Source organism: Acartia tonsa, chromosome 1 (genome assembly GCF_053477335.1).
Source record: "Acartia tonsa isolate MP-2025a chromosome 1, ASM5347733v1, whole genome shotgun sequence".
NCBI lineage: Eukaryota > Metazoa > Arthropoda > Copepoda > Calanoida > Acartiidae > Acartia > Acartia tonsa.
Genome location: NC_137260.1, coordinates 49,594,101 through 49,617,445, shown reverse-complemented (window position 1 = coordinate 49,617,445; position 23,345 = coordinate 49,594,101). Strand labels below are relative to the sequence as shown.

General features: G+C 34.1%; 1 protein-coding gene across 1 annotated transcript; it reads left to right on the top strand.

Annotated features, from left to right (window-relative positions):
• The first annotated feature begins 4,264 nt into the window (after nucleotides 1-4,264).
• LOC145322936 (cytochrome c oxidase subunit 4 isoform 1, mitochondrial-like) lies at nucleotides 4,265-21,023 on the top strand. The gene is made up of 5 exons (XM_080165322.1): nucleotides 4,265-4,375; nucleotides 5,003-5,131; nucleotides 5,721-5,874; nucleotides 12,656-12,783; nucleotides 20,686-21,023. Exons 1-5 carry the CDS (start codon nucleotides 4,311-4,313, stop codon nucleotides 20,762-20,764), a joined length of 555 nt encoding a protein of 184 aa, XP_080021448.1. The 5' UTR covers nucleotides 4,265-4,310; the 3' UTR covers nucleotides 20,765-21,023.
• Nucleotides 21,024-23,345: the final 2,322 nt, after the last annotated feature.

Sequence of the window (23,345 nt, the reverse complement as noted above, 5' to 3'; positions counted from 1 at the left end):
TTTTTTTTTTTTATATCTTTTTTTATCTCTTATCTATCTAAACTCTCTCAATGGTTGGTCGTATATTTGGTATTTTTTTCAAACAGCTTTGCTACTTTTTGACTTAATCTGAGCTATCTTATTAAATATGCTGTTAAATGTTTTTCCTTTGTTAAAATGGTTTCCAGAAAATTAAAATATTCTCAAAATATTTTCTTAAATGCATACACAGACCAAAACACACCAAAAAACTAAACTTGACCAAAGAAAGTCAAGATTAAGCACAGATTAAAAACATTTCCTTACATGGTATGACACTCTTTAAAAACTCTAATGTATAAGCTTTCCCCGCCCCTGAAAAGTGAAACATAACGCAGAGCAAGATCAGAATCATGACGCAATCTGTTGATACTCTCATACCACGCATGATAAACATTTTTTTTATCGCCGCAGCCACTCAATAATTCGCGCTGACCTCCGGCCTCCGAGGTTCGCGCACGTCTCTGATAATATACGTTGTGAAAGAAACGCTTAGACAAGGACATCCAAGATTTTTTATTTGGGAGGTGGGTGGGTGTTGTAAAGTATGAAAAATTTGTTTGTTTTTTTTTGGGGGGGGGGAGGATAATCTTTATATCATATAGACAAGAACGTCCAAGCCTTTTCTATTTTTTTTTTGGGGGGGGGGGGGTAGATATACCACACTTTTCTGGGATCTTGCTGAGTCAAGTATCAACTGTTGGGAATATCAAAGGATGACTCCATGCAAAATTTGAGCCGGATCCGGCCAAAACCGGCCGTGAATTTTATGAAAAACCGGTTTTTTCCGGTTTTTAGGGGGTATCTGTAAATCGATTCAGCTGGAGCAAAACCGGTTAGAGGTACAAAAAATTTTACTTCACATGAAATTTAGCCAATGCAATTGCCTACAAAAATGTACTTCATCATCAACTTGATTGGACAACTCTTTCCCCTCCTAAATGTCCATTAAAACCTCGGAAACGGCAAAAATCGCCAAAAATCACGCCTTCGGCGGCAAATAACGGCTAAATGGTCAGCCAGAGGCGAATGAAACATAAATAAAGAAATGTCTGCCTCAAAAAGTTGTTCAACATCAAAGAGATGCTTAAAGTCTCTAAAACGACTCCTTCCCCTCCTTTAAGGGGAAAAACTGAAAAAACGTGATTTTCAAAAGTATGCTCACTTCGTGGGTGTGGGGGGCACTGAACCCGTCACCCCAGGGTCACCAAATATGAAGTCTAGACGGCCCACAATGCTGAATTTTCACCAAGTGAAAGTCTTGTGTCATTATCTCTTATGAGAAAAAAGTTATTAATTAATTAAAATTTCAAATTGTGATTTTTTGATGGATTTCTTTGATGAAATGACAGGCTGGTCAATTTTTAGGCCATTTTTTGCTGTTTTCGGCCCGCCACGCCCAAACGGTTTGAGATAATCTCACGGGACTTTTTGCCCGACCTAAGCCTGGTTATTTGTAAGGTCTAAGAAAAAAAAAATCCCGGATTGGATGAAGCACGACGTCGCTGCGTGCCATCAAAAATCGCTGGTCGGCTCATTTTGCCCCCTCAAACCCTCACCTCGTGCCATTTTTCTGTGTAAAGATTATAATTATAATCTTTTGCGAAAGTCTGTTTTTTTTCCTAGACCTCACAAATAACCAGACTTAGGTTGGGCAAAAGGTCCCGTGAGATTATCTCAAACCGTTTGGGCGTGACGGCCCAAAAACCGCAAAAAATGGCCTAAAAATTGACCGGCCTGTCATTTCATCAAAGAAATCCATCAAAAAATCACAATTTGAAATTTTAATTAATTAATAACTTTTTTCTCATAAGAGATAATGACACAAGACTTTCACTTGGTGAAAATTCAGCATTGTGGGCCGCCTAGACTTTATATTTGGTGACCCTGGGGTGACGGGTTCAGTGCCCCCCACACCCACGAAGTGGGCATACTTTTGAAAATCACGTTTTTTCAGTTTTTCCCCTTAAAGGAGGGGAAGGAGTCGTTTTAGAGACTTCAAGCATCTCTTTGATGTTGAACAACTTTTTGAGGCAGACATTTCTTTATTTATGTTTCATTCGCCTCCGGCTGACCGTTCAGCCGTTATTTGACGCCGAAGGCGTGATTTTTGGCGATTTTTGCCGTTTCCGAGGTTTTAATGGACATTTAGGAGGGGAAAGAGTTGTCTAATCAAGTTGATGATGAAGTACATTTTTGTAGGCAATTGCATTGGCTAAATTTCATGTGAAGTAAAATTTTTTGTACCTCTAACCGGTTTTGCTCCAGCTGAATCGATTTACAGATACCCCCTAAAAACCGGAAAAAACCGGTTTTTCATAAAATTCACGGCCGGTTTTGGCCGGATCCGGCTCAAATTTTGCATGGAGTCATCCTTTGATATTCCCAACAGTTGATACTTGACTCAGCAAGATCCCAGAAAAGTGTGGTATATCTAGGGGGGGGGGTTAACTCCTTTATCCCCCTCCCCTCGGCCCTCTGGAGTCCTTGCGCTTAGGCTTTCAGAAATTTAACGATATTGATATACAAGGCTCAAGCTATGAGATTTTAATATGCAAACTGTGTCCTATAAAGCTTCATCTCCCTCACTATGACTGTAACTATGTAACCTTGTAACTATATGTAATGCTTGTTTTAAGTGCACGTTAGCTTTTTTTTGACATAACAAAAACTGACTTTCATTACCGTATATAAAATTTTACAAATATACACTATATTATCAAAATTGTGTATATGATTTATCAATAAATACACAGTAATGTAAAATGATTAAATAGATATAGCCTTCCCTATTTATTCTAAAATTAAAAAAAATATATAATGACTTTCCAGGAGAGTTTGATTAAATTTTGTGGTAGCTCCAAAATACGTGTTTTTGTGTCTGTATATAAGCTGGACATTTGACATACTCGTCCTTGTATAGAAAGTACTTGTATTACATATCACAGCTAGCCTAAATAATGTATAGAAAAATGATTTATTGAGGTTAAAATGGAAATTAACAAGTAAGAGAATGACCAAAGCAAACTCAGAAAGGCATTGGAAAAAATATATTTGAGAAAGGGATTAAACAAAGATAGAGAGGCGATATGATAAATGCAATTCATTTCAATTTTAAATTACAAAAAAAATTATATAATTTGTTGGGGTAAACTCGGGGTGAAACTGGTTTTAAGGAATGTAATCCTTAAAGCATTGGGATCGGAAGTGAGAATGAAGAGGTTAACTATTAAAATAACTCTATTTTGTTGTAAGAAATATTTTACTTTCACTATGTATTATATAGATAAGTCACAAGTCAAAAAATGGAACATACAATTCTTCACATATTTTCTTTTGGCTTCTTTTTCAATCTTTTTTAATCAGAAACTTTCGTTTATCTATGTATATAAAAAATAATAACATTATTATACTTCGAGTTACTTGACCTGACTTTTTTAACGTGATTTTTTCCAAAATTTCAACTGATATAAAAATTCAAACTGTAAAATATATTTGTATAAAGAATCTCTATTTATTTACATTATCTACCTATGTATTATTTAACAAAATCTTTTCATTGTACAAAAATTATTGATATTATATGCTTACTTATCGTTGAAAATCTTAATATTTGTGACTCGCCTTATATAACACCAGCACCAAAGACGACATTTGGACGGGTCACGTGACCTCATCCAGTCAGCTGATCGAGTTCAGTCTGTTCATTCGGCCATATTTCTGCCAGCCCGAGTGGAGTGGAGTGAGTGTAGGAGAGTGAGAGAAAATTGTGAAAGCAACATTTTTAGATAAATGAATATAAAAAGTTATGGAATGGAAACGGTTGCAGTGATTTTCAGCTGACATTTTATACTTTAGTGACAAAATAGAATTGAATACAACAGCCATGCTAAGGAAAAAAGTGATGGTGATTGAGAAACCAGAAAAATTCAATTTTTTAATATGTACTTTACCCATGCAATTGGTTGTTATTCAATTGGAATAATTAAATGTGAATTCTACTATTAAACCTGTTTTATTCCGTAATAAAACCTAAGAAATAAGACTATTTCGACCAATATATGTTATTATTGTTTCTTTATTTCTATTATATAGGCATCTAAATAATCATATTTTCTCGGAAATTGGGGGCGTGTGGAAAAAATGTATCCTAAACGGTCTAAACGCTTATAAATCGATCTTGATATATAAATACCAGACAACCAATTTTACATTCTACAAAATTTCATGTATTTGCTTGACATTCTAAGATAGATAAATCTTTATTTTAATTAATTTAATTTTCAGACAAAATGTCTTCTTTGGTGTCTCGTAGGCTTTTGAGGGAACTCCCCCAGGTTCAGTTCTGTGCTACCAGGTGGGTATTTGAAATTTCATAGTCCATGATATTATATTTATAAATACAGATGTTTAACTAGTCAGCTACCTGAATCCCCCTGTTAGGGACCTGTTTCCTCTGTCCGCAACCTGCTTTCTGCTTTTTTTTTTGTAGCGACTTAGCTGTGTGAATATTATCTACGCCATTAGTTGATTTTCAAAGATCCAATTGAAAGTCGGAACAGGGTAATCGGGTGGGGACATAGAGGCATATGTCCAGATCACGTTTTTGTTTCAGCAATAAAAGTTGAACACACATTCATTTAACCCTGTTTTTTTATTCGTCTCTGATACGATCGTTTATGAATTTTATTTATAGCATTGACATTCATTCATTTCTTTCTATAGAAACATACCTATTCATTACGAAACCAAACTTATTTTTATGGACACATTTTTGGTTTTTTTATTGTTCAATTTCCTTTATGTTTTAGGAAACATTTATAGAATCACACTTTCTCATACTATTTATATACTCTCCCCAAAATAGTAGGATATACGTAAAGATGCTGAATTGTTAATGAGAATCAAATGGTATCAGATCCTAAATAACAGTCATATAATCTGTAATATACAATTATTTTTTCATCATTTTAAATTGTTTTAGAAATGGCAGCCACGGACCTCCACCACCCATGACAAAGCTGTTAATCGGCAAGCGCGAGGTCGTAGGCTATGGTATCAACGGCGAGTCTAACTACATAGACACTGTCATGGCTCCATTCCCCGCCATCAGGTAAAACGGACGTTTGATAATAAAAAAGATATTTAAGACCCTTGATAGAAATAATAGATATTGATATTTTATTTTTAACATCTCCATATATTTATTCTTTCTTTTTAGAATAATATAAAATTTTCTATATAAACCATCCGAGGAAATCAAACCAGTTCTAAATCAAAAGGAAATCCTTTTATTTTAATTTAAATTCTTATTTATAAAAATAAATCCGTATCTGCCATATCTGAGGCCAACTGTCTAGATATAAAACCTTACTACAACTTTATATTCTTCAATAGGTACCTACAAATATTTGCCTTTGTCGGTATTATCTTATTGGGATTTTTCTTCAATTTTGAAAATTTTGTATTTTTATCCTCTGTTGCAAAATATTATATTTTTTTTCTCTCCATGGAGGGAGGAAAAAATGGAGAAATGTTTTCAGTTCTCTTTATTTTATTTATTTCCCCGCCCCCTCAATAATTTTCTTGTTTTTCCCTCAAGGAGTTTTTAAATTTTACGCAATTAATATTGATCAAAGAATACCTAATTAAAAATATAACCCACTGAAGTTTAAATTAATAATTTAAAAATTTGTGTTCAGGTTCAAGGAGGATGTTGGAGAGATCGCTACCCTGCGCCAGAAGGAGAAGGGAGACTGGAAGAAGATGACCAAGGAGGAGAAGAAAGTTCTGTACAGAGCTAGCTTCTGCCAGACCCTCGTTGAGTCAGAGGCCCCCACCGGTGAATGGAAATCCGTAAGTATTTTTATATCATTGAGCTTATAGTACTTATAAGGGGTGTAACCACAAAGTTCTTGTAAATTTAAAAATAGTGTCAAGAATATACCTATTCGTCGGAATTTAATTTTACCTACCTATGTTAAACACGTTGGTTTCAAAATATTTTTAAAATACATTTAATCATTACTAGGAAATCTGTATAGTGTTTTTATTATCCTCTTTTTCGCTATTTCAACTAAGAATTGTTAAACTGTGCTGTTTTGTACAAATACTTCTTATTTCAACGGAAAAATGCAAATTAATTCTCTCATTTGCATTTCTTTAAAACCGTTCCAAAATTTAAAGGGAATATACAAGTTCAATTGAGACTTGGTCATCTAATCATCTTATATCAATGATCTGAAGTCTTTTTTTTAACTCTTTTAAAGCAAAGGGGGGGGGGGGGTCATAATGCAACCATCTCGTAATCAGTGATTAAATAGCGGTTCTAGCCGGTAGCTGTTGGTACTAGAAATTTAAAAAATGGTTATTGCTATCATTTAACATGAATTAAACCAAAAATATGTTTTAAAAAGTTGATTCCTACGTAATTAATGATGAATTTGCCCTGAAAATAGGCAAAACACGGCTAAACGGCTGAGCCGCCAGCCGTTACTTTTCCAACTTTTTGTTCGATTTAAGGTAAATAGACCTACCAAGGATTACTCATGAAAAATTTCAGATCGAAATTCGAATTCTAAGTGCCATTTAATCATTGATTACGAGATGGTTGCATTACCCCCCCCCCCCCCCCCCCTTTTATTGACAGCAACCCAGAATAATTAAATGACCAAAATTAGATTTAAGTTGCTTTTATTATTTGTTACAGTTCTAGTCCCTTTTAAAAACTAGAAAATTAATTTGATAGGATTGATAAAAAACCCTTATGAATTAGATTTTTTTCAAAGCAAAAGTAACATATATAATCTATAAAATTAATCTATTGCTTTTAATAGTACTAGCGACTGCGCCCCTAGCACCAAGTGGCTCTGTAGTCAAAAGGTGTTTGGAAGAAAAGAAAAAAAGCCCAGTACTTAAATCTAAAAATGAAATAGTCTATAACCACATCAGAACCTACTTTAATCTTATCTACTTACCTAGATAATGTGGAGAAGCCAATCGATTGAGCAGTTATCAAATCTTAAGCTACAAACAAAAAAGATTACTACTTTATATATTTCGCTTCAGCCCTAGCATCTAGGCGAGGTTGGATGAGTTCAGGAAGATAGCCTTAAACCATACATGAAAACATCCATAAAGCCTCCATGAAAAGTACAACCTATTTATCTAAGCAATTTTTGAGATCCAGCTATAAACACTGCTCCCATCAACAGTTCACTGTGTGGTAGAGCTCTCTCTTCTTCAAGGAAACAATAAACACAACCAAAGTAATGAATAAATTCAATTTTCCTTATTCATTAAAAAACATTCCTATCCCACCACGTCACCTGTACGAGAAAGAAGTAATACACAAACTTAACAATGGCTATAACAGATTAAATTGGGACTTTTACTTCAAATGCAAGGAAAGAAATGACAGCACAAATGAGTCAACATCCTTCGGCTTCAAGACCAACAAGGTACCATACTACACTAACTACCATAAACTTGAACCATTCAAGAAAGACTTAGTCAAATTAGTTGCCAACATTAAATACCGCCCACATGCTAATGACTTCCAAAAAAAACTAAAGGAAGACTGTAATAGAATCAAACAATCCAAAGAAGTTATTGTCAATGCAGATAAAACTTCCAATATGTATGGCATACCTGTTGAGACATATAAAACACACCTGAGAAACAACATAACAAAAGACTATAAAAAGTCAAGCAATAACAAAGTCAATCAAACAAACAAGGAGGCAGCACAAATAGCTAAGAAGCTTAATGTAGCAGAAAAGGCAGAAATTTTATCAGACTCACCTTGTTTTATTACTATCAAAGACCACAAACCAAATTTTCCAGGGCGTGTTGAATGCAGACTTATAAACCCATCCAAAACGGAAATTGGAAAAATCAGCAAAACTATTCTTGACAAAATAAATAAAACTGTCAAAACAAAAACAGGTTCAAACCAATGGCAAAACACCTACCAAACATTAGACTGGTTCAAAGGACTTTAAAACAAACACCAGCTAACATTCCTACAATTTGACATTGAATCATTCTACCCAAGCATTACAAAAGAACTGGTAAACCAAGCAATTAACTTTGCTCAACAATTTACACAAATTACTGAAAATGATATCAACATTATTATGCATGCCAGAAAAACTTTCTTATTCTCTTCAAACGAAGCCTGGGTCAAAAACAACAGTGAAGATTTTGATGTCCCAATGGGAGGATTTGACTCTTCTGAAATTTCCGAACTTGTAGGCCTATTCATTCTAAATGGTCTAGAAAAACTTGTCCCTAAAACACACATTGGCCTTTACAGGGATGATGGACTGGCTGCAATAAATTTACCAGGTCCAAGAATTGAAAGATAGAGAAAAGATATAACAAAATTCTTCAAAACACACAAACTACAAATCACAACCAATACAAACATCAAAATTGTAAATTTTCTAAATGTCACCCTTAACCTAACTACAGGCTGCTTCAAACCATTTAGAAAGGAAACAAATTTACCCTGTTATATCAACACAAAATCCTGCCACCCACCAAACATCATTAAGCAATTACCATTAATGATTGAAAAACGCATTTCTGATCTGTCTAGCAATGAAACTCTTTTTAATGAAGAAAAGGACCTGTATAATACGGCCTTGAAAACAGCAGGCTACAAGCACAACATACAATACAAACAACAAGCACAACACACAACCAACACAGCGAGAACAAAACGCAAAAGAAAAGTTAATTGGTTCACCATCCCCTACAACGCTGCAGTTAAAACAAACATAGCCAAAGAGTTTTTAAAACTAGTAGATAAGCACTTTCCTCCAGGCTCAGAACTACACAAATATTACAATAGAAACACCATCAAGATTTCCTACAGCTCAATGCCAAACATGCAGAGTATAATTTCTACTCACAATAAGCAGGGTGGGGAAAAACCCAGGGTTTTTTTTAAAAAGCCCAGCCCAACCCAACCCAAAAACCCAACCCAAAAACCCTTTTTTTAAGGTTTTTTTTGGGGGTTTTATTGGTTTTTTTTAAAAAACCCTGGGTGGTTTTTTTGGGTGGGTTTTTTGTATGCCCACCCTGACAATAAGCGCATCCTTGGCGATTCCTAAATACCTACAATTGAAGGATGCAACTGTAGACAACCCCAAACATGCCCATTGGATGGTAAATGCAAAACTTCAAACATGGTCTATAGAGCCACTGTGACACTAGATTCAGACCAGAGCCAACATCAATATATTGGCCTAACCTCTGCAACTTTCAAGCAAAGATATAGTAGGCACAAAACCTCTTTCGCACGAGACACAGCTTGCACAAAGCTATCTGATTTCATCAAAACACAAAGACAGAAAAACACAAACTATAAAATTGAATGGTCAATTGAAAAACTAGCAAACCCTTGCAATCAAAATTCCAAAAAATGCAATCTTTGCTTGACAGAAAGCTTCGAAATAATGAAAGCTTTCAAATCTAACATACAAACTTTAAACACCAGAAATGAAATCTTCAGCAAGTGTCCACACAGAGAAAAGTTCCTTCTTTCAAAGTGCATGACGTGAAACATATTCAAAGCAGTATTTTTTTATATAATATGTATTAATTTGTAAAACTGCAAATGATAAATATGACCTAATTTTGTCTATTTAAAGATTCCCTTTAAACACCTCCCCCTTTTTATATAAAGATGCTAATTCCCCCCCAACCCCAAGAGGATATAGGCAGTAAAAAAACCCCGCAGGGGGCACAATTTTCTAACACTTCTTTCTCATTTAGTCTTAAAAAAGGATTCAAAATGCATGGACATATATCTTTTTAACTCTTATTTTATACATCTGAATTGGAACTGATGATCTATTTTTATAGAGAAACATATGTATTCCGCAAATAAATAGTTAAAAAATTAAATGTGTTTATACATATAATAAATAAAAAATACTTTATATTATAGACATATGAAGAAACATAATAACAATCTATTGATGTTTTTAATATATTGTTATCAAAAAAGTCCCTGAGGACATGGCCCTGCCATCTAATTACTTCTTAATGATACACAACCAATATTCAAAGATTAATCCATCTATTTCTGGCAATAAAGGATCTATTAAGTAAGCAAAAAATCTACTTTTTGTTAATCTATTTTAGATTTCAAATTGTCTAATTTTAAAATTTTAATTGTATTACTCTATATATTTGTTGTAATATAAATATTACTTACATGTTGCTAAACTTTTAAGTAGAATCGTGTATGACCAGCGGTTAGCAAGATATTATACATAAAGAGACATTAAGGATATATATTTCATGATATTCTGTTTATCTTTAAACATTATAATATTATTAAGTAAACTCTCTTTGTCCCGTGAGTAAAAATGTTTGATACACACACAACAAACATAATCGCCACGTTTTTTATACCGCATTGCCTGATGATTATGTATGTCAATACTCGATAATTTTACCATGCACAGAACACTTTTCTCTATAATAAACAATAATCTAGTACTTGCTAGTACGTTTTTTCCACCCTGTTGAGCTTATATTGGTCTATTAATTGACAGTTATACAATTCATTTTTTTTAGTGTTATATAATGAAAATAAGTTGAGGTTATAAATGCAGAATGCTTAAATATGAAAATAGAATCACACGAGGTATGTGAAGCTTACCTAACAGAGAGAACTCCATCGGTTCAGTAGTTAATGAGATTTTAAGCTTCGGACAAAAAACCCTTACTACTTTTTTTAATAGGATATATGCATACTAGTGCCCCTAACATCTAAGGGCTCTATCGAAGGGATATTGTTATAAAAGTGTAACAAAATAGCCTAAAACTATACCCATAGGTACTCATTTACAAAAATAAAATAGCCAAAAACCATCTCAGGACCTATAGGAAGCTTCATTGTAAGGTGAACTATTTCGGTTCAGCGGTTAGCGAGATCCTTCGCTACAGATAAAAAAAGCTTACATCTTCATATAATAGGATACGTTGTTGAAGTAACAGTTTTATATAGAAGGTTCACTATAAATTCAGGGACCATTGCTCTATCCTACTATATCTATTGTCCATAGTACAAATAACTTATAGTTGATTTTCCCTAGGTACCTATTTCTTATATTTATTGTTGCTTTATTTTTCTTACTAGCGGCTACGCCCCCTAGAGGCCTCTAGGGGCACTTGAGGAGGGGGAAGTCGAATTTGATAACCCAATTTCTTATTTTAGATTTCAAAAGAAAAAGTAAAAAAACATTTGGAGGGTGGACATTTTTTAAAATTTTAGTTAAAAAAACTTACATTTTTTTTTGGGGGGGGGGAGGGTATTTTTCATCTTTTTTGGGTGTCACAACCCCCCAAGAAAATAGTTATAATCCTTCCCGGGACCTACGAGAAGCTACCCTGTTAAGGAAAACCCGATCGGTTCAGCGGTTAGCGGTACAGACAGACATCCTGTTACTTTATTATAAGAATTTCAAGATATCTTTTTATTCGTAAATAAAAATAACAGGATCTGTGCAGTGTGTTAAGTCTTTAGTAACCAAAGGTTTTTGTTAATCACTGATCCGATATTTTTCTCCTTAACATTGAAGCTTCTTTATATAGGTCTTGGCAAGGTTTATGAAATAAAAGTGTCTCATAAGATTTAAAATTGTCTAATTTGGCGTTAAAAGTAAAAATAAACATTTCTGCGGGAAACTGTTGATTTCGGCGAGAGTGGAAGTTTCACCGCCATTCTATCACAGTTCCACATTGTACCTAAATAAAGCAACTGCAATATAAAATTTCAGAGCTTTTTTTTAAGTTGAGTCTTTATGGATTTTTTTTGTTTGATTTTAAAAGTGTTGTCTCATCCTACTCCCCCTTTCTCATGATGTTTTTAAGTCTTATTTTGAATAGATAAAAATAAATACCTTACGATGTTTAACTTTTTTCTTCAAAAGTTTCCAATTTTCCGGGATTTGTAAGTAACTAATACTTTTTTCGTGTACTAAATTCATAAAATATATTTTAAATAAGTATATCTTATCTGTATGATGTACACGAGAATCATTTGATGCTGCAGAATATATTGTGACAGATTGCATTTTTAGACTTGTGATAACTTAATGGTTTAAAACTTGCTCGAGAAATGATTAAGTACCTAGTAAAAATCAATTTAATTTGAATATAAATTCTTTAGAAGCGAAGCTAATCTTAAATTAACTATGTTTGTCCGTCCGTCAGTCCTCAACGATATGAGGGAAATGAAATGTACTCCGTTGCTTTTAAAGATAGACCTTAGATTTTTCTTGTCAACATTCCTAACATTTTGATCATAGAATCATAAATTTAAGATAAGAAAGAAGGGATTTTTTTCCTTCTTGTGTTTGGCGTTAGGTCAGGTTAGGTTAGTTTATATTGGTCTGGGAAGCGCCGCAGGGTTAATGCCCCTTGGAGGGGATGGGCATGAAAGTAAAAAAACTCCCTCTCCTTATTTTCAATTTTTTAGTAGTGAGAGGGGCCGTGGTTTCTGTACTTACCAGATATTTTGAGGGAAAGAACCTAAGAGTAATAGTTATCACGTAGTTAACCAACACAAATTTTCAACACAAAAATAACATTTGATGAGTATGGCGTTTCTTTTTAGATTATTGGTATTGTACTGTCCGGTGTAGCTGTTGGCCTGTTGGGATACCTCTGGATGAACAAGTATGTGTACTTGGAACTTCCTGAGACCATCACCAACGACGAGTTGAAGAAGGCTCAGATTAAGAGGTTAGAGTTTGTTTCAATTGAAGTGACGCTTTTGTATGTTGGTCGCACTTACTACTCACACTAAAAGAACTTCATGCTTTCCCTTTAAGAACTCCTGGGGCACTAATTCCCTTCCCCCCCCCCTTTTTTTATAGATGAATTGAAATAAGAGAGGTGGAAAAGAGGAGGCTGTACCCTAATTCCGACCAGGATTATACCTGCGGGGCTACCCAATATTACCTAACATAACATGGCCTAAAATGATAAACAAACAAACGAATAACACCCACTATGAGTCAGGGAAGATATAATGGACTGTAAAATTCACCTGTCATCAAATTCTGAAAACCACGTTATCTTATTCGTTGTAAACTTTTTTTGGGGTAATTTTATTTTGGTCAGTTCCAAATTGTGATTTCCAAACTTTTCAAACAAAATTTTAACCTACAGAGGGAGTACTTTTGTTTATCATCATTTTGGAGCTGTATTAACTTATTATCCATTGTCTTATCCCTTAAGATCCCTGAATTGAAGTACCAACTAAGATGCAACTTGAAACTGAGATAGTCAAAGTAATTTGGCTAATATCCAGTTTATATCTTACTCCGTAATAGGGACGTATATTCACAGAAACTATTCAATTTATATTATATTATATTATTATTAATTACAAAATATATACCTAGGACGTCACAGCGTCGTAAATTAACCCCCCCCCCCCCTCTTAAAAAATTATCCTTTGAGTTGAAATTTATTTTTTGGTGTAAGAAATGTCAAATTACACTAGGTTTGTGAAAATTAGGGTTTTTGAACAAAGGCACCAACAAAACTATCAAAATATTTTGGTGGAGCATTTCACATTGCCCCTTTAACCTTTCTCCCTTGTACGCAAAGATCTAAAGGGATTAGACAATGGCCGATAAATTGATGTTCATCCCCAAAAATGATACACAAATTTACTCCTTCTCTGGACACTCAACTTTATGAACCAACCAAGAAAACGTAATTTTAAAACTTTTTGGACTGGTGTAATAAACAGCAGAATGTCCGCACCAAAATTTTGGGTGGATTATTTCCCCTCCCCCCCCCCCCCCACGCCCACTCTTCCCTCTATGTATTTTCTTGCTAACATGATGAACATGATGTAGTAATAGTTATTTTTTTCATCGTATTATAAACGGCTTTCCGCGGATATAGAATGTACAATTATAAGATTAAAACCAGTTTTTTAGCCCCGAGGGGCCGAAGGCATGGGCTTAAAACATTGGTTTTAATCTTATGATTGTACATTTTTATATTTGTAGAAAGCTGGATATAATACGATGCTAGACATAGTTTTTTTCGTATGGATGAGAACCGGTTCCTATCCACCGGATTCGAATGAATACGAGAATAGTTATTTCTCGCATCGTATTATAAACGGCTTTCCGCGGATATAGAATGTACAATTATGAGATTAAAACTAGTTTTTTTAGCCCCGAGGTGACGAATTTGTGAAAAAATTAAGTTTGAAAATTTCAAGTTCAAATTTCATCCCCTTGGACCTTAGCAAAGCAACTGATAAAAATGACCATTGATTAACTCCCTTCAGGAGTGGTTTTATGAAGAATTTTATAAAAGCAGACTTGATCAAAATTTTAAAGAGGGGAGGCGGATGTGCCACATTTTGAAACCTAAAGTAAAAACGCGCATGATCTCAGCCCTTAAAAAAGTTATAGCTCTAAAATTCTGCACAGCAGTTGCTATTGTGAAGAACAATATGGAACTGTGAAGAAACGGCGGCGTAACCGCCGCTCCCGCTGAAAACCGCCGTTTCCCGCCGAAATTTGTTTTGCTTTTTCTCGCCATAATAGACAATTTTTAATCATCTGAGATAAACTTTTTTTTCATAAAAAATTCCCGTATATTTTCACTTGACACTTATAAGATATTACACTTTTTTTAGTATTGACATATTTCGAATATTACAAGTGTCACGTGAAAATATAAGGGAAATTTCTATGAAAAAAAAGTTTATCTCAGATGATTAAGAAATGTCTAATTTGACGAAAAAAGGCAAAAGAATTCGGCGGGAAACGCCGGTTTTCGGCGGGAGCGGCGGTTCCACCGCCGTTTCTTTACATTTCCATATTGTCCTCCACAAAAGCAACTGCTGTGCCAAATTTTAGAGCTGTAACTCTTTTATGGGCTGAGTTCATGCGCGTTTACTTTTTGTTTCATAAAGTGGCACATCCGCCCCCCCCCCCCCCCTAATAATCTAAGCTTTTCTTTTCTTGATTGTGTGGTAACTCCTAGAGGATGAAAATTGAACTTGAAATTTTCAAATCTAATTTTCTCAAAAATTAGATTTCTTTGGATTTTCTGGTTGCCAGATATGAAATCTACGCATCTATTATGGCTAGATGGCAGTAGTCTGGTTAAGATTGGGATTTTCAAACTAAATTTTTATATTAATAAACTGTGTTTGTAATCAAAGCTATTTATAATTTTTCAAAACATGGTAATTCTACAGATAACCTATAGCTGCTAAAAGCCTCTTGTTGGAACTATCCCTTGAAACACATTCATAATAAATGCAAGATATAAAATACTGCATTGTACTTTATTTAACAAATCTTAATTCTACCAAAAAAATTTCGGAATAGGTTATGATATGCTGAAATTTTAATAATTAGAACCATACATTATTTCGATTAAAGATTAAAAATGTTCTTGTCAATATTATGCTAATCCCAATTAACATTTTATAGGTACTTGACATTTTGATATCTTTAAGGGAATTAAAACATTTAAAGTCTTAAGAGTCCCCACCTCCTTACGTTCCGTATACAACGGCTAAATTTCAAAGGTTGGTGAGTTATAAAAATGGAGAAATAGTCCTAATAAAACTATAAATTTTGCACTGGTCCCAAAAGTTTTATAAACAAGACCCGTCATCGACTTAAAAAAAAAACACCTGTAACTTAATAAAGCTTGATTGGGTTGTACAAACTTTCGGTTTTACAAACTTTCGGTTTTACAAACTTTCGGTTTTACAAACTTTCGGTTTCGAAACATCTCAACCAATATCTTTAATTTACAGAATTAGTTATTCTGTTTATAATCATTGAGGGTGTACATCAATTTTCGTCAATTGTCTTATCTCTTACGATCAATTTAAATGATAGGAAATTGTCAACATAGGGCAGGAGGTACTTCTTGAAGTACTGGGGGATATTGACGTCCCTCCCCTTACCAGTCACCCTTCCTTCCAGGGATATGAAAGGTTTGCGTAGGACTAACTATCCTACCTGTAAAAATTCCAACAGTTACAGAAACCACCCACAAAACCTCAAACACTTATGGCTTTAACACAGCCAGAGGTGTGCATGAAACAAGAACTGTTGGAACTGATGCTCAGTTTACTGAGAATATGAAAGATGATGGTGAAATCCGAAAGGAAGCTATCAACTTGATGACAGGACCAATAAGTTCTAAGCAAAGCTGTAAGATAGGAACCTGGAATGTTAGAACAATGTATGAGTCAACTAAAACAGCCCAAGTAGTTAAAGAAATGACAAGTTACAATATCGGAATACTTGGAATTGCAGAATGTAGATGGACAGGACAAGGACAAACCACAACCAAAGATGGCCACCTAATACTTTATTCTGGTCATGAAAGTCAACATATGTAATGGGTTGCTATAATTATTCAAAAACGACATGTCAATTCACTAATAGACTGGAAACCTATATCAGACAGAATAATTAAGGCTAGATTCCAATCAAGGCACTGCAAGTTGACCCTTATCCAATGCTATGCCCCAACAAATGACAAAAGTGAAGAAGTAAAACAAGAGTTTTATGATCAACTGCAATCAATCAGAAACTCAGTACCCAAACATGACATGTGTCTAGTTCTTGGAGATATGAATGCTAAAGTAGGAACTGACAGGACTGGAGTGGAAAATGCAATGGGACACTTTGGCATAGGTACAAGAAATGAAAATGGAGAACTTTTACTTGAATTCTGTTTAAATAATGATATGGTCGTAGGAGGTACATTATTCCAACACAAAAACATTCACAAATATACCTGGACAACACCTGATGGACAAACAAGAAACATGATTGACCATATTATGATCAATAGAAAATGGGTCAAGTCAATGCAAGACTGTAGGAGCTATAGAGGAGCCGACATATTCAGTGACCATGAACTAGTTGTCAGTAAGATTAAATTAAAGCTGAAGCGTACTGGCCATGATAAAAAGAGTGAGATTGGTAGACAATATGATTCTTCAAGATTAAAGGACCCAGTGATAGAGAATGAATTTGTCTTAAAACTCAGAAATAGATTTCAAGTCTTAGAGGACCTAAATGACGAGACTGAGATCACATGGACTTCAATTAAAGAAAACTTTCAATCTACTGCTAAGGAAATCCTAGGACACAAGAAACCAGAGAAAAAGGACTGGATCTCTGAAGAAACATGGAACAAAATAGAAGAGAGAAAGAAGCTTAAAAACAAAATTCATAATGCTCAACATTTGGCTGACATGGGCAATTTAAGAGCTGAATATACTGCTAAAGACAAAGAAGTCAAAAAGCGCACAAGGAAAGACAAGAGAGATTACATTGACAATATGGCTGAAAAGGCCCAGAGAGCAGCTGACTTCGGTAACATGAAAACAGTATACAACATAACCAAGCAATTAAGTGGCAAATATAACAAAAAGAGTGGTGAAACTATCAAGGCTAAAGATGGTAAATTACTCACTACAGAAAAAGAAGTTGCTGAAAGGTGGAAATCGCATTTTGAAGAAGTGTTGAACAGACCTGAACCTGAAATTACTGCTGAACCAGAACCAGGACATGAAATAGACATAGACACAAGAAAACCAACTATTCAAGAAGTTAAAGCTGCTATACATAGTCTAAAGAATGACAAAGCACCTGGACCTGACTTGATAACTGCCGAAATGCTTAAGGCAGACATAGATCTTTCTGCTAGGACTCTGACTGATCTCTTTGATAAAATTTGGAGACAAGAAAAGATACCAACTGACTGGTCTAAAGGTATTATCATAAAACTACCTAAGAAGGGAGATTTGAACAATTGTGATAATTGGAGAGGAATTATGCTGCTTTCTATCCCAAGCAAGGTCCTATGTAAAGTTATTTTAAACAGAATTGATGAGAAAATTGACAATAAACTAAGAGAAGAACAAGCTGGATTCCGTGCTGGAAGAGGCTGTGTTGACCAAATTTTCACCCTTAGGACAGTTATTGAACAATGTGTTGAATTTAACAAGCCACTCCATGTAAATTTTGTTGATTTCTCTAAGGCCTTTGACTCCATACACAGACAAACACTCTGGAAAATACTAAGAAGTTATGGTATACCTGAAAAGATGATAATTATGATAACTAAATTTTATGACAACTTCCAAGCCTGTGTTTCAGTTGGAAACAATAAGACATCTGATTTCTTTAAAATAAGCACTGGAGTTAGACAGGGATGCATTTTATCACCTATTCTATTTATATTGGTCATTGACTGGGTGATGAAGAAAACCACAGAGGACAAAAAACGTGGTCTCCAGCTGGGCATACTAGGACACCTAGAAGATCTGGACTTTGCTGATGACCTGGCACTGATTTCAGAAACAATTAAACATCTACAAGCTAAGACAGATAGACTAGTCAAATACGCAGGACAAGTCGGGCTCTTTGTTAATGTCAAGAAGACTGAAATTATGAATATACCTACAAACCCTGATCAAACTATAACAATAAATGGTGAACAATTGAAACAAAGCAACAAATTCACCTATTTGGGGAGTGTTATCAGCAGTGAAAATGGCTCAAAAGCTGATGTTAAAACCAGGATTGATAAGGCTAGGGTTGCTTTCAACAGTCTACACAACGTTTGGAATTCAAAGAAACTTGCTCTGAAAACAAAAATCAGACTTTACAACAGTAATGTGAAATCAGTTCTTCTTTATGGAGCTGAATGCTGGAGAACTGTGAAAACTGAATCAAATCAACTTAATGCATTTCACAATAGCTGCCTAAGAAGAATTTGCAAAATATTCTGGCCAAACAAAATATCAAACATTGAGCTGTATGCTAAGACCAAGTGCAATAGTATTGAAGCAGAAGTGAAATTTAAAAGACTAAGGTGGCTAGGACATGTGCTTAGAATGGAACAAAATAGGTTTCCAAAAAAGTGCTTACAATGGAACCCCACCACTGGTAAACGTAAACGGGGACAACCAAAAATGACCTGGCGTCGGAGCACTGAAAAGGACCTCTTTAATTTGGAATTAACATGGGGAGAAGCTGAAGCACTTGCCAAAAAAAGGAATTCATGGAGGAGCAGGGTGGCCGTATTCTCTGGACTCCACAGTCCAAAAGAGAGACGCGCCTGAACTGAACTGAACTGAAATTGTCAACATCTTTGCTTACAATTTATTTTAAAAAGTAATCTGAAAAGATTAACTCTTTTATCCTTTTAAATTGAGATTTAATCCACGATTATATCAGAAAACATTCCACATGTGACATTTTATTTGGTAGCATTCTGGTTTATTTTTCCTAATAATTGCACTCGGCAATTTAGATGTAAAATATTAGCATTGTATTCGTATGGAAATGTCCAACTGTTTTTAAGTAAAAAGTAATATTATTTTTTTGCTGAAATATTGAAAGAAATAATATATTTCATATTTTAGACTAGTACTTAAATTTTGTTTTGTTGGAAAACCATGTGATATCTGACAGACCTCCAGATTAACAAACTTTCATGAAAATTGGAAGGTTCCGGAAATGTTGGATTAGCATTACACACACAATTTAAATCTTCCTCATTTGAGTTGGGAAACTTTTTCTCAAAAGTTCTGATTAGAAACCTGATACGACCTAATTTCTTAAATATTTTCCAGCTAGATGCATGATTGAATCGTTGTGAATTGGTAAAAAAGATATTTTCATACTTTACCTGATTTACAAAAAAAGAATCCTCCCTTTTAGATGCAAAGGGGTAGTTTCACGAAATGCATTTGAACTTAATTTAGTGAACCGCATATTTTTTCCTGGTTAATTGGTTAAACTACATTTATATGGCATATATTTGAAAGAATTTTAATTTTCTAACACTCAGTTTTGAAAATAACAAGACTTGAAAATCGTCTTTTTAAATTGCATATATCACAAAAAGACGATTTTCAAGTCTTGATATTTTAAAAACTACGTTGTAGAAAATTGAAATTCTTTCAGATCTATATGCCATATAAATATGTAGTTTAACCCATTAACTATGAAAAATTATGCGGTTCACTAAATTAAGTTCAAATGTATTTTGTGAAACTACCCCTTTCGCTATTAAAAATAATAGTAATGCAATAATAAGAACCTTTTTTTAGATTCTGTAATGCCTACATGTATCTAACTATCACAAGATAGACGAAATAATTAATTCTATTTTTGTATGGAGTAACCTTAGAAATATTTTATCCAATATTCATGAAAAAATCCTCAGTCTCCTTATCAAAATCAATTCAACAATACCCTTTAGGAAAAAATAGCTTAAAAAACTCAAGAACAGCGTAAAATGGACATAGGACTGTAAATGAAATAAACAAAAATTTTAATATACTTGTTATTTATTGGCTTAGAAACCTTGGGTACTTTTTACAGGGGTGTATATTATAGTTTTATAGTAATGTTTTCTTTCTTGTTGGCTTAACAACTATAGGTATTGAATTTTTATTTGTTGGTTCATTATCATATGTTGAGTGTCCAAAAGTTTTAACCACTAATTGTAATCTACAGAAGGGGCAATTTTGTGAATCAACATTGGAGGTACACATTAATTTATTTGGCCATTGTTTATCCCTTTAGATCTCTGCTTTATCTAATAAATTTTTCTCTTTTTCAGAATGATTGCTCTGCGTGTTAATCCCGTTGAAGGTTTCGCCAGCAATTACGATTACGAGAAGGGAAGATGGAAGGAGTAAATACTACACCCCCCTCCCAACCACACTACTCCTTGAATAATTTTAAAAAATAATAGATAAATGTTAGTCCTGTGTACTAAGTTAGAAGACTTAAGAATAAAGATATTGACAGTATACACAATATAGTTTAATTATTATTTTACAAGTTTACCTTTTTTGTTTTCATTATGCGTGCAAATTTACTTTGCTTTGAATATTTTTTTTATTCAATTCATTGGATTGTTTTATTTATGATAAATACATAGAATCTTAAGATTAATATTAGAACGTTTTTTAGAAGCAAAGTTACTCTATGATTTGCTATGTCCGTCAAATGAAGATTTGGATCTAAAAGCTTTTTTAAGTAAAACTTTGTTTGGTTTCGTACCTCTGCATTTTAGAATTTCAATAAAAAAAACAAAAAATGAATTTTTAATTTAATTTTGAAATTGAACAATCACAGACCTTATAACGCCGTTTCAGAGTTCTAAAGTAACACGAGTAATAGAAGAATTAAAGAGAAACTAATTTTGTTTTTTTATTCCCTCTAGAAACAAGCCTGAATTTTTTTTTTAGCAAAGTTGAATAAAAAAGTTCTTTGAGACACTTTATACTACTTACCTACACTTTGTAACAAGAACGACAATATAGGTTAGAAGTTCAGCAATATTAAGAAGGGGGGAGGGGTTGTACTATTTCTTTTTGTCGTAGAGTAATGTATTCTAAGACTCCAAAACAATTTTTGTTCTATTTAACGCTAATTAAACATTTTTTTCTTATTATGGAGTTCACCTTATTTATAATTGCTTTTTTTGGGTGAGGGAAACTTTAGCATTTTACTCCTGTTTTGATGTCTTAGAACACATAACTTTACGGGAAAACCAGTGTCCACGGGCGTCCAAGCTTTTTTTTTGGGGGGGGGGGGTAATCGCCCCATTCCCCCCCCCCCCCCCTTGGACGTCTATGCAAGTGTCCCTACCCATTAATACAGTCAGTCAAAACTATTTGTTAATTCATTCATTGAATAACATTGCCTTTGGAAACAAGCGCGATTACGGGCAATAATAGCGTGGTTTTAAATTTAAAAATGTGGCTAAACTTAGATTGTTATTATTAGATCTAAATCATTTTTTCAAAGAATAATGTTGTCTCGCTGCCCAAAACTTACAAAATCGTGCGTATATTGTTTACTTTTCAAAGTTGAAGCTCTCATGAAACTATTTTCTTTCTACTCCGAATACAAATTGAATTGATGCGTATCTACCTATCTATTTGTATTTATATGTATTTTCAAAGTTTTTAGGATATGCAACTCCACTAGCGTTCACGTTTTGTTTGAAATTAGGTACGTCGTTTATTTTTCTTCAGGTTAATAGATCTGTAGTGAGAGGAGGTTTGCCTAAATATTCTGATTGTAAAATATGAAGACGTCATGTCACCAAGGTTCATACAAGAATGGGTAATTTTAACAAAAATAAGCTCGACATCTTTCATGATTAAGTACCTTACCTCGTAAGTGTGGAATTCTCCTTCGATTTTTAAGAAACTCGTAACACCCAAAGATATTAGGTTAAGTAACAGACAACCAACCCTTTGATTGCACGACCTTTGTTTGAGAAGTCCTGACTGTGCATGGTAATGATTTGGATATGACGCGGTGTCGGGCCGAGATTCGAACCATAACATCCCCGATGCATATGACGAGCGGGTTTTCTTGATGAAGGCAAGTTTTCTACGTTTTCTCTTTGTTTTTTTTAATCTGTGATGAGCTTGCATAAGTATCTTAAAATTTCAAAGGATTGAATAATTAAAAGTTGAAAACAGGATCAATTAGGTGAAGAAAAGTCTTCTCAATTTTTTTTTTATAACAAAATTTAAGACAATGTTTTGGAGATTTTCATGTTCTCTAATAAAGTGAAACACACAGCTGGCTAAATAACGATACCTCCCATCCACACCCTTTAACCCATCCCCTCCTCTCCTGCTGGATGAACGAACTGACCAATAAATGAGTTCCATGTTAGCATCCTGAATGGACGAAAATTTTTCCCCTTCCATAATATCAACGTTTAATGTTTATTCTATATCCTTCATTCTACCATTCTCCTCTTAGAGAATTCTTGGGCCTCGCAGGATTAGGGATCTCGATTGGGTTAGGCATAGAAATTACTCCCTTTATTTTCATTTTTTTTCAAAAACAACGGTGGGGGAGTGTTTCAGTGCTCAACGGGCAATTTGTGTGAAAGCAACAAAAAATTTCATAATATTTTTAAAAAGATAATATGTGAAGCTAATTTTGATAAGGATACTGTCTGCCAATAAACTTAATTGGCCAAGAAAACAAATATATTAACTAATATATAGTCTCATTAGACAGAACACATGGGTTTAGAGCCTCTTCTAGCACTAATATTAAAAGTTGAAACTATCCACTAACATTTTCTGATCTTAAAATACAAAAACTGATTAAATGGATTGGTTGTTAATTTGTTAAATTGGATAGGTATATTACTACTTAGATCTTACACCAGATATTCATGTTCTCAAATAAAGTGAAACTTGCATTGGGCAAAATTACGATACCCCCTTTACCCCTTCCCTC